At 48.2% G+C, this 12,866-nt stretch overlaps 1 protein-coding gene across 3 annotated transcripts in view; it reads left to right on the top strand.

Moving 5' to 3' along the window:
- The window catches only part of LPIN1 (lipin 1), a 56,374-nt gene that overhangs the window by 26,693 nt on the left and 16,815 nt on the right, over positions 1–12,866 (top strand). For all 3 annotated transcript variants that reach the window (XM_081346532.1, XM_081346533.1, XM_081346531.1), the window contains 2 exons: positions 9,653–9,746; positions 12,082–12,151. In XM_081346532.1, coding sequence (XP_081202658.1) covers positions 9,653–9,746; positions 12,082–12,151 — 164 coding nt within the window. The remainder of the gene's footprint in view (positions 1–9,652; positions 9,747–12,081; positions 12,152–12,866) is intronic.

Genomic DNA, 12,866 nt, shown 5'->3' with positions numbered 1-12,866 from the left:
CTGGGAAGGGCCAGCGTGAAGCAGCTGCCCCCCCCGTTCACAAAGGACCAAATGTCTGGGGAGTCCCAGCCCAGCCTTTCTCTAAGGTTACGCAAGAGACACTTGCTCCCAGCATCCTGGGGACAGGAAAGCAGGAAGCAGGTAGGCCGCATCTTGCTTCCAGTCAATTGTTTATTAAAATGGATGCGTTGCCCAAGATAAATTATCTATTTCAAATAGCACTGGTCAGAATTTCGGAGAAAACTTTACAAGGATGGCGAGACCCTGTTAATAACTTCATATGGAATGGTGGTGGTGGTGGTGGTGGGGAACCCACAGTTAAGCAAAAACTTCTGCAGGACTCCAAAGAGAGATGTGGTCTTTGCCTTTCCAAATTTTAAATTGTACTGTGAAGGTGTACTGATTAGAGTTACCATCTGAGTGTGGCCAAGGGTCTTAGTAGCTTCAGCGACGCTGAGAGGGAGAGTAGGATGCTTTAGTATCGTTCCCTTGCCAGGTAAGTCAAAAGGGTGGTGGCGATGGTGGTAATGAAGGTAACATTGTGGTGTGGGTTTGAAGGGAGCTAACACAATCAAAGGGACGCGGTGGCTCAGTGGGTTAGGACGCTGAGCTTGTCGATCAGAAGGTCGGCAGTTTGGCGGGTTGAGTCCCGAGTGCCGCGTAGCAGAGTGAGCGCCTGTTACTCGTCCCAGCTTCTGCCAACCTAGCAGTTCGAAAGCACATAAAAATGCAAGTAGAAAAATAGGGACCACTACGGTGGGAAGGTAACAGCATTCCGTGCGCCTTTGGCGTCTAGTCATGCCGGCCACATGACCACGGAGACATCCTCAGACAAGCGCTGGCTCTTCGGCTTTGAAACGGAGATGAGCACCGGCCCCCTAGAGTCGGAAACGACTAGCACGCATGTGGGGGGAACCTTTACCTTTACCACAATCCAGGAAGAGAGCCTTTTCTGTCACGATGCCCACCCTCAGGAATTTCATTCTCCCAGAGATTAAAGTTGCCCTGACCCTACTAGCTTTCCATAAGGCCCTAAAGTTCAGGTTCTGCTACTGAGCCAGGGAATGTATGGTTGAGTCCATAGCAAGGTTATGCTGATTATTCTGGGCTGGTTTATTTCAGCTGCTATATTTGTTACTTATTGTGTTGGTTATGATGTTTTTACTTGTTTTTATCCCTTGTTAACCACCCTGAGTCACGTTTGAGATGGGTGGCAATGTAAATTGAATAAAAATTCAATTAGCACAGCGAGGAATAAGAGCTTGAAAATCAAACTGGAAGAAAGCAATGAGAAACTGTGTCTGTATTGTAAGACCATCTCTGTTAGCTTAATAACCCAGTGAGCACTAGCGTTTTACAAGTGTTACACCTACTAAAGATGCAGTGGTGGACAACGTGAGTATTTGATTAATTACAAGAGGTGCTAATATAATAACATTCTTATATTAGTTTTACCAATAGGTTTTGAGGCGCAAAGTGTGAATTTAAAATTATAGAAAGATAAGATAGTTTTACAAAACCTTGTGACGAGAATCTCTGTTTCCTGCATCTGCTTCGAGAATAAAAATAGCCTCTGCACATGGACATCATCAGATACAAAACAATAGAATCATGCTAACTAGACAATAGGAAACAAAGAAGGAGAAGCCCAGTGCAGTAAGCCAGAAATTTCAGCGTGCAGGTTGTGAAACAGACCGTAAACTATTAGTGTCATGTTTGCATAAATTAAATTTAGACCATTGGAGAGAACAAGATTTGTTCCAATTAATTAGAATGTAAGATCAACTTAAATATGTGAAAGAGAACTAGAAGGGCTATATAAAGGTAAAGGTAAAGGTTCCCCCGCACATGCATGCTAGTCGTTTCCAACTCTAGGGGCCGGTGCTCATCTCCGTTCCAAAGCCGAAGAGCCAGCGCTTGTCCGAGGACGTCTCCGTGGTCATGTGGCCGGCATGACTAGACGCCAAAGGCGCACGGAACGCTGTTACCTTCCCACCGTCGTGGTCCCTATTTTTCTACTTGCATTTTTAAGTGCTTTTGAACTGCTAGGTTGGCAGAAGCTGGGACAAGTAACAGGCGCTCACTCTGTTACACGGCACTCGGATTCGACCCGCCAAACTGCCGACCTTCCGATCGACAAGCTCAGCGTCCTAACCCACTGAGCCACCGCGTCCCTAGAAGGGCTATATAGTTGTTGTGACTCAGGGCCAGCCTGTGGGTCCGACAGCCGGGTCCGATGTATCGGAGGACTCAGATGTGGGGGAGGAGGGAAACGAACCGGCTGATGATGATTTGGAGGCTTTGCAGAGTCCTCAGCCGGGGACCTCTTCTCAGCTGTGTGAGCCCGAGAGTGCGGAGGATGATGACCCACAGCTGGCCCTGTTCAAGGACGCCCGACGTAGGAGGCAGACGAGCAGGGACAAACAAAGAAAGACTATGGGACTCCTCAGGAGGAGGCACAGGGAGACCACGCCCTGAGCTCTCTATAAAAGAAGTGTTTGGGGAGGGGCTGGTTGCTGAAAGCAACTTTTCCGCTTGAGAAGACAAGCTCTTGTGTTTTTGTTAACTGCGTAATTAAATCTTGGCAGAAGCCTTTTGGCCTTGGACGCTTTCCAGACTCTTCTCTTAATTAGGGGTTGCGAGAAGAGGGCTGGTTCAGAACAGTTTGCTTTCAGCCACCCACCCCTTAATACTACGATGGAGCAGCTTCTTGCCGAGAATGCCCAGCTCAACCAGCAACTCACCTTGCTGGCCACTCAGGTGGCACAACTGCAGGCTCAGGTACATGCTGCCCCCCCACCCAGGAGGAAATGTCAGTTAGCTATGCCGGATAAATTTGCTGGTAAACCAGAACTGTTTCCTGCCTTCCTGGGACAATGCCAGCTTTATATCAGCGTGAGAGCAGCTGATTTCCCCACTGACCGAGATAAGGTGGGATTCGTGTTGAGCCTTCTGTCGGGAGATGCAGCTCGTTGGGGCACGCCTCTGTTGGCACAGCCTAGCCCTTTGTTGGATAACTTTGGGGGGTTTTGTGACCATATGCGCCTCATGTACGAGGACCCGATTAAGGCGCAGACCGCCACCCGACGTCTGAAAGCTTTGAGGCAGGGTCAGCGCCCCCTACAGGCCTATATCAGCGATTTCCGGCTGCTTAGCCAGGATTCCGCCTGGAATGAGGCTGCGCTCGTGGATGCCTTTCAGGATGGCTTGTCAGAGGAGATGTTGGATGAGCTGGCCCGCGTGGACATTCCCTCAGACCTGAATGGGCTGATCCATCTTTGTCTGCGGATCGATGCCCGGCTGCAGCAGCGTAAGAGTCGCCGTGCCACCCCACAGACCCCTGCCGCCCCTGTTGTGCGTGAGCCCCCAGTCCAGAGGGAGGAGCCAATGGAGCTGGGTGCCGCCAGGTCCCGTCTATCGGTGACGGAAATGGACAGACGACGATCGGAGGGGTTGTGTTTTTACTGTGGGGACCCTGGACATTTGGCTGCTTCTTGCCCGAAGAAGCGTCAGCGGGCGTCAGTGACCAAGCCTCCCCCGAGAAAGTCCCCTGCTTTGCTATCGGGAATACGGCCCGAGCCCGATCTAGACGGTGTGAAAGATCGGGCGACCCACAACGATCACGCCGAGCGACGCCGTTTCGACGGTGCCTGTGAACCTCCACGGCATTTGATTTTGGAGGCACGACTGATCCTTCCTGGCAAGCCAGAGGGGATTCCGGTCCATGCCTTAATTGACTCTGGGGCTACCACTAACTTTATGGATTCGGCCTTTGTGGCCAAATGGGCTGTTCCCCAGTGTCCGGTGGATCCGCCCATGCTTGTGGAGACCATCGATGGTCGAGTGCTCCTGTCCGGGCCTATCACGGCCGCCACGCAACCCGTGTGTATGGCCATCAGTACCCATGTGGAGGCCATTCAGTTTTACGTCACTTCGGATCTGCACTTCCCCGTGGTCTTGGGACTGGCGTGGCTCCGGGCGCATGATCCACAGATCTATTGGTCTCAGAACTTGGTCACCTTCCCAAGTTTGCAGTGCGTGGACCACACCCGCCATATCTGTGCCGGCCAGGTGGAGGGTTCCTCAGGGGTTTCCTTGCCTCCCGTACTGTCCGACTTTGCTGACGTGTTCAGCGAGTCAGAGGCGGACCAATTACCCCCGCACAGGCCCTACGACTGCTCCATTGACCTAGTCCCTGATGCGCCTCTCCCAGTGGGGCGTTTGTACTCCATGTCGGAGCCCGAGTTGGCTGCATTGCGGGACTTCCTGACAAAGAACTTGGCTCGTGGATTCATCCGGCCCTCGTCCTCGCCAGTGTCTGCGCCCGTGCTCTTCGTCAAAAAGAAGTCGGGCGAGTTACGGCTTTGCTGTGACTACCGGAAACTCAACGCTATCACGGTGCGTAACCGCTACCCGCTGCCCCTCATCCCCGAGCTCTTGGACCGACTCCGGGAGGCTAAGATCTTCACGAAACTGGACCTGCGTGGAGCTTACAACCTCGTCAGGGTTCGGCCGGGTGATGAGTGGAAGACAGCGTTTGGTACTCGCTATGGACATTTCGAGTACACGGTGATGCCGTTTGGCCTGACCAACGCCCCCGCTGTGTTTCAGCATTTTATGAACGACATCTTTCGGGATCTGTTGGACCAGTTTGTTGTGATTTACCTGGACGACATCCTGATTTACTCCCCGTCGCGTGAAGCGCATCATCAGCATCTCCGTCAGGTCCTGCAGCGCCTCCGGAAACATCGGCTGTTTGCCAAGTTGGAGAAGTGCCAGTTCTACCAGGTGACCATTGATTTCTTGGGCCACCGCATTTCTCCCGAGGGCATCGCCATGGATCCAAGTAAAGTTGAGTCGTTGCAGAGTTGGCAACCCCCGCGTCGCGTGAAGGATGTTCAGCGACTTCTTGGATTTGCCAACTACTATCGGACATTCATCCCTGGCTTTGCTGCCTTGACAGCCCCCCTCACCCGGCTCCTGCAGAAGAAGACTCGGTTCCAGTGGAACGCCCCCGAACAACAGGCGTTCCAAGCTTTGAAGGACGCCTTCATGAAGGAGCCCATCTTGAAGCATCCTGACCCGCAACGGCCGTTCGTCGTGGAGGCGGACGCCTCCGACATTGCCATTGGGGCCGTGTTACTCCAGGCAGCGACGCCCAACGGTACCCTTTTCCCTTGCGCGTATCACTCTCGGAAATTGAATCCCTCGGAGCGCAACTATACCATCTGGGAGAAGGAGCTGCTGGCCATCAAGGCGGCGTTCGAGGCTTGGAGGCATCATCTGGAGGGGGCGCGGCATCAAATCGAGGTCCGGACGGACCACAAGAATCTGGAAAGCCTGCAGACCGCTCGGAATTTGAACCAACGCCAGATCCGGTGGTCCCTCTTCTTTGCGAGGTTTGACTTTCGGGTGCGGTACATACCAAGCGGGCACAACCAGAGAGCGGATGCTCTGTCCAGGAAGCCCGAGTACACCCGAGTGGAAGACAAGCTTCCGCCCAGGACAGTGATCCCCGTCGAGTCTTTTGCTGCGGTACGGGAGCCGGTGGATATACGGGCTCGGATCCGGGAGGCGCAGCAGCAGGAGGCGTGGGTGGCTCAGCGGAAGGAAGAGGTGGGGCCAGATTCGCCTTGGTCGGTCACGGATGGACTCCTGTATTATCGTGACCGGCTCTATGTTCCAGGAGGGCCACTCAGGGGACTCGTCCTCAGCCAATGTCATGATAACCCGGCTGCGGGGCATTTTGGCCTGTTCAAGACTCTGAACCTGGTCTCCCGTACTTTCTGGTGGCCCCGAGTCCGACACGATGTCCAGTCTTATGTCACCTCCTGCGTCCCATGCAGGCAGGCCAAGTCAGCGACAGGGGCCCCGCCTGGTTTACTGCAGCCTTTGCCAACGCCCAAGAGACCCTGGGGGGCTGTGTCCATGGACTTTCTGACGGATCTACCCCCATCCTCCGGCTTCACGACAGTGTTTGTGGTGGTGGACATGTTGACCAAGATGGCGCACTTCATCCCCTGTCGCGGCTTACCGTCAGCTCGCGCCACTAGTCGCATGTTCATCCAACAGGTGTTTCGGCTGCACGGCCTCCCCGATAGGGTCGTCTCCGATAGGGGGGCCCAGTTTACAGCCCGCTTCTGGCAGGAGTTGATGCGGGCGTTGGACATTAAGGTTTGCCTCTCGTCCGCGCATCATCCTCAGACCGACGGGGGTACCGAGAAGGTCATCGGCATCTTAGAGCAGTATCTGCGCTGCTATGTTAACCTGCAGCAGGACAACTGGGTGGACTATTTGGCCATAGCCGAGTTTGCCTTTAATAACTCGCAACACACCTCCACGCAGATGACACCGTTCTTGGCCAACGTGGGTTATCACCCCAGGTTCTTCCCTCTTTCTCCCGTGGACTCACCGGAGCCGGCAGCGAACGAATTCATGGCGGAGTTACAGGCGATCCATCGGTTGGTGCGACGGCAGCTGGAGAAGGCCAAGGCCGACTACAAGAGGTTCGCCGATCGGTCGAGAAGGGATACGCCTCCACTATCGGTGGGGGATCGGGTCTGGCTGTCCACCAGGAACCTACCATCCACTCGGCCGGCGAGGAAGCTGGACCACCGTTACCTTGGACCGTTCCCAGTCGAGGCCGTCATCAACCCGGCCGCCTATCGTTTAACTCTGCCACGTTCCCTGCGCGTGCACCCCGTCTTCCATCGGTCCTTGTTGGTCCCCGAACAACCGGCCTGTCCACTTCGCCAAGCGGAACCTCCCCCATCAGGAACTCGTGATGGCGGCAGCACCCCCGAGTACGAGGTCGCCAGCATCAGGGATTCCCGCTGGCTGAAAGGTCGCTTCCAGTACCTGATCGAGTGGAAAGGGTACGGGCCGGAGGACTTCACATGGGAAGACGCGACCGCCGTTCATGCCCCTGCGTTGGTGACTGCTTTTCACGAACAGTTCCCATCCCGACCGCATCCGGATCGGCAGACCCGAGGGAAGGGCCCTGCGGTGCGGGATAGTGTTGTGACTCAGGGCCAGCCTGTGGGTCCGACAGCCGGGTCCGATGTATCGGAGGACTCAGATGTGGGGGAGGAGGGAAACGAACCGGCTGATGATGATTTGGAGGCTTTGCAGAGTCCTCAGCCGGGGACCTCTTCTCAGCTGTGTGAGCCCGAGAGTGCGGAGGATGATGACCCACAGCTGGCCCTGTTCAAGGACGCCCGACGTAGGAGGCAGACGAGCAGGGACAAACAAAGAAAGACTATGGGACTCCTCGGGAGGAGGCACAGGGAGACCACGCCCTGAGCTCTCTATAAAAGAAGTGTTTGGGGAGGGGCTGGTTGCTGAAAGCAACTTTTCCGCTTGAGAAGACAAGCTCTTGTGTTTTTGTTAACTGCGTAATTAAATCTTGGCAGAAGCCTTTTGGCCTTGGACGCTTTCCAGACTCTTCTCTTAATTAGGGGTTGCGAGAAGAGGGCTGGTTCAGAACAATAGTGAAAACCAAATTGCAAAAAATGATCCTAAAATTTAAAAGAAAAAAAAGTTTTAAATGGCAAGCCGTTTAAATAACCAGAAAAAGATGAAGGATGAAAGTCTTGGTGGAAGGATACATCACAACTAAATGCACTTTTCTGGCACCAAGCAGGAAAAAACAACAACAAGGGAAACATTCAACCTTTTGTCAACAACTAAAAAAAATATCAAGAAAAAGAAAATTAGATAAGTTCATGGAAAAGCAGGAAATGTATGGCTAATGTTGGAGTAAACAGAAGAAATCTAATAGGAGCGAAGGAAGTTAAAAGAAAAGGGAAGGACTATACTAATATGCCTTTTATAGCTAAGATTTCAGAGTGACATTTTTTTTAAAAAAAATATACACTCAGGAAGCTACTCCATGAAAAAGTGATCTATGGCAGGTAGCAGGAAGGTAAGCGCAGATGAAATTGCCAGCGAACGGTTCACAGTTGCAGAAGAAGATGCATTTTAAGTGCTAAAGCGCATGTAAATAGGAAACGATATTCATTTGGCTCAGCTACTGGCAAATACCAGTATAATAACTAAATCAGAGAAAGGGGACATAAGCGCATGGGTAAATGACCAAACAATTGCAGTGATTTCTCAAATGAAGTTTTTTTTACTTAAGATCTTACAAGGAAGAAGTAAGGAAAGATATTTGTCTGACAAGTACATAGATTTCGTAAAAGAGAAATAAGCAAAATTAAGAGGGAAGGAGCAAGCGAATCCAAGAAGGAAGTTTTACCTTTTGGTTTATCAACAGCAAAAACTGGCTGTTTTTGGAAATATGTTTTGTTTTTCTGAGGAATCCATAGTATAGGAGAAGAGCTGAGTTTGGAGGAACAGAATAAAATAGGGATGGAAAGACAGACGTGGAGAAAATGATGAAATAGAAGACATTTCAATGACAGCAACAGCCAGAGCAGCTAAAGCAATGATCTTTCTTATGGTAAGATCAGTTGTGAAAGCTGGCTATTGAGAAACAGCAAATTATGGATTTGGAAATCATTACTAAGAGAAAAACAAACCCAAGGAGAACCAATTAATCAAATTTAGATAAAATAAAAGACAGCTCTCCTGGAGTGCTGATCAGCAAGGAGAAATTCACAGAGTTTGAGCTTGTGTTATAAGCAGAAAAAAATGGATATGTTTGGCACAGCTGAACAAAATAAAAGATGGGAAGTTGATTAAATAGGTTCAAGGAGATTGCAGAACCGTCTGTGGAAGAGCTGTTGCTTATTACAGGTTGAGGTACAGGCAGTGCTTTTTTTGTAAAAGAAAAAAGTGCCGGAACTCACACATGTCATACAACCCACCTTGCCTACCCTACAAGGTTCCATCCAAAAAAGGTGCCGGAACTCCGTTCTGGGCGTTCTATGAGAAAAAAAGCCCTGGGTACAGGTGACTTGTCCATGGAACTACCAGAAGCTGAGCTTGATTCATTTGCATATGACTAATCAATTAGCAATTTACATGCTACTCTAAGATGTTTATCTTGGTTCTTGCCCTTAACCTTAAGTCATGCTGTAAATATTCTTTTCAGTGCTACTCTAAAGGGCACCATTCGTGTTTATTCAGATTAGTCTGTGCAAAGTGAATTTATTTATTTATTTTTATTAACCTATAAAAGCACAACGTAGGTGGAAGGCAGGTTTGGTTGCAACCACCATCCAGGAGTTGGTTTCAGGTAAATTATACATTGCCAGGAGTCTTATTGCCAATGCTACATGACTGGTTATAGCCTGTATATACGTACCTTTCTTTTCAAAGAAGATTCATATTTCAGTATTATAATTGTCCGAACACAAATTTATTCAGTTCTGTGATTCAGTCTAGCTCCACATTCAGCTTGAGGTTTTCTCAAGAATAATCAGGACAGACTATTCTTAAAGCTGAATATGTGAGTTTATCTGCAGCATTCTCTGCTTCAGTTTTTATGGGAGTCTTCAGATAACAGGCTTTATATTCCTTTTCTCCTAAAACTATGCTGTGCTGGCTACCTGAGATCACAGGCTCTGAAACTGCTCTTATGCTTCTGTGGTTTCCTAAAGAGGCTAATTCCACAATATATTCCAAGTGCTATTTTTACCTTGTTACTTGAGCTTCATTCATGGTTGTTGTTTTTTTCTCTCCCAAACAGAAAAGTTTTTAGAACAAGAAGTCTCTTATCAGCAGTTTGTGGACAACCCAGCTATTATCGACGACCCTAACCTTGTGGTGAAGATTGGAAACAAGTGAGTACAGCTTAGCAGAATAAAATGTGTGCATTTTGTTAAAAAAAAAACAGCAAACCAGAACTCTTGAGAGTGATCAGATTAAAAAAGATCTAGACCGGCTAGAACACACATGTCAAACTCGCGACGTCACGTGACGTTGCGCAACGTATCGGGACCGTTTTGCCATTGCCTGCAATGGGGTGGGCGCGGCTTCCGCATGACGCATCCGGCCCGTGGGTCGGCAGTTTGACACCCCTGGGCTAGAGCAATTGATTGAAATTAACAAGATGGAATTTAAAATGAGAAAGGTTCTGCACCTGGGTAAAAAATAGTAGGCACAGTCTATAGCTTAATGGCCATTTGTTTAGTGACCAAAATTCAACTATTGTTGAAAGAACTATAGTTATGTCCAGTGTTTGAAGTTACAACTATTTCAGCACCTGCTTGGTCATGTGATGCAAATTTGGGCACTTGGCACTGCCCATATTTATGTCTGCAGAACATGCTTCAATTCTCCCCACCACCTATCCCTCCTCATCTCTGCCCTTTGAGATGTCCTCCACTCCACCACCTCTGCTGTCCCTGCTGACCTTTGCCATCTTCTTAGCAATAGCAATAGCATTTAGATTTAGATCCACAGTGCTTTACAGATCTCTCTAAGCGGTTTACAGAGTCAGCCTATTGCCCCCAACAATCTGGGTCCTCATTTTACTGACCTCAGAAGGATGGAAGGCTGGGTCAAGGTTGAGTTTTTGCTAAAAGGGAAGAGATGGGTTGCAGGAAGTTGAAGCGGAGACAAGCATGCCATGGCAGGAGAAGCACGAGATCTTCACCTAACAACAGCACGGTTCTGGCCTAATGACCGCAACCGGGAGTATTAGAACTGCTGTCATTAGGTGGTGCAATTGTGAGGTTTCATGTAATGACCGCTTCACTTAATGATGAAAAATTCCAGTCCCAGTTTGGATTGTTAAGTGAGGACTGTCTGTAGGACTTGCGGTAATTCATGTGAAAGGGATCGGGTCAACTTCAAGCCAGCAGTGTGATGCAGCTGCTAAAAAGGCAAATGCTACATAGGATGGATTCACAGGACTATAGAGTCCAGATCATCGAAAGTAATTGCCTTGGTTTGACTCCCTGTGTTCAGTTTTGTTCAGTGGCAAATTGGAGTGCGTTAAGAGAGAAGCCACCAAGATTAGTAACTAGTTCAGAAACCAAGCCACTTGAGCAATAGTTAAAGGTTATGTTTAAGCTGCCGAAAAGATGTCTAAGAGAAGATAGGATAGTAGTCTTCAAAATTTGAAAAGCTCTTACACAGAAGAGGGAGTAGAGTTATGTTCTATAGCATTGAAGGGCAGGGTCAAAGCCAATGAGTTAAAAATATACAAGAAGGAAGATCAGACTAGATATCAGATGGATCTTCCTGGTTGTATGAACTATGGAAATAAGAAGCTGCAAGAAATGGTCAATTCCCATTTGCTAGTGGACTTCACTTATAAGCTAGATTGTCATCCATCAGAGATGATGTAGTGCAGCCTGCATTGCACAAAGAGGTGTTGATCTGGTCCCTTCCGGTTCTGTGATGCTATTTCCATAATAGCAGACACAGTGAATGAATTTCCTTCAGTGAAATAAAACTCCACCCAGAATTGCTTTCCTTTGCATTTTAATCTTAATTCACCTACCTGCACCAAAATGCCCATCCACGTTAGAAAAATATTCATGTGAGTTTTATATTAGAAAAATATGCTGCAGAAGTGCTTATTCTGGGGAAAATGCACATTAAAAATGGATGAAATTAATTGAAGGTTTGGAAAAAAAATTGAAACCTAATTTGATATCCATCTCTATATAGGAACATTTTATATGCAGCGTATTGAAATTAATATTACTGTAATGCCTGAAGTGTTTTAATTAAATGCCTCTGGTGCCAACCTTTTCAATAGAAATACTTGCTTCAAGTTCTGTGATAATTTATGTATGTATTTATTTACATCTTTTATTATTTTTATAAACATCTCAAGGTGGCAAACATACCCCACACAACTTCCTCTTCCTATTTTCCCCACAACGACAACCCTGTGAGGTGGGTTGGGCTGAGAGAGAGTGACTGGGCCAAAGTCACCCAGCCGGCTTTCGTGCCTAAGGCGGGATTAGAACTCACTGTCTCCTGATGATTGGCTCAGCCAGCTTTCATGCCTAAGGCAGGATTGGAACTCAACATTTTTCCGGTTTCTAGGCCAGCACCTTAACCACTAGAACAAACCGGGTCTAATTTGCATGTTTAAACAATAATTATTAAATAATTGGCGTGTTTCAAGGATTGTATATAAATATTGTTTTGCTCTCTTAGGTACTACAACTGGACAACTGCAGCTCCGCTCCTGCTGGCAATGCAGGCCTTCCAGAAACCTTTGCCAAAGGTGAGATTGACCATGCCAGCCTTGTGGGCAAAGGTCCTTGCTCTTTCTGTCTAGCCCAGGGGTCTTCAACCTTGGCAACTTTAAGACTTGTGGACTTCAACTCCCAGAATTCCTCAGCCAGCTCAGACTGTAGTTTGTAGTGTTACCCCTCCCACCCCACCACATCCCGGGCTTCTAGTTCCTTCTATCCCTGACAAATACACAATTGTAACTCATTGTGGGGCAAGGTAACCTTTTTGCTTTTTTCCCCCCCTAGCAATCTTTTTATTCTTGGTTTAGAATGACTGCAGATTTAAAGCTTCAGACTATTTTTTTTAAATAACAGAGTTTCCAAGATAACATTTAGCCATTTCCTCCATAGTTCAGTCACATTGGAAAGTAAAATTATGTTTGTGTGACATTTCTTCTAGTTTACCTAGTTAAAGATAGATAAGAAATATTTGGGCCACTAAATAATTATATTAATTTTGGGCCATGAATTGGCACTTCATAGATTTTCTAGATTTTGCATGAATTTGCAAATTTTGTTTTCAAAGCCACTGTTTGTGATGGATTAGATAATTTGCCTTCAGAATTGTCTCTTATGAAAAGAGAATGACAACCTAGATTCATATCCCTCCCTCCCTCCCTCCCTCTCTCTCTCTCTACCTCCCTCTCTCTCTACCTCCCTCCCTCCCTCCCTTTCAATAAAATGAAGCTTGGAGCTGCTTAATCT

Source organism: Vipera berus, assembly GCF_964194415.1.
Source record: "Vipera berus genome assembly, chromosome: 1".
NCBI classification, from domain to species: domain Eukaryota; kingdom Metazoa; phylum Chordata; class Lepidosauria; order Squamata; family Viperidae; genus Vipera; species Vipera berus.
This window is presented reverse-complemented; position numbering and strand designations above follow the sequence as displayed.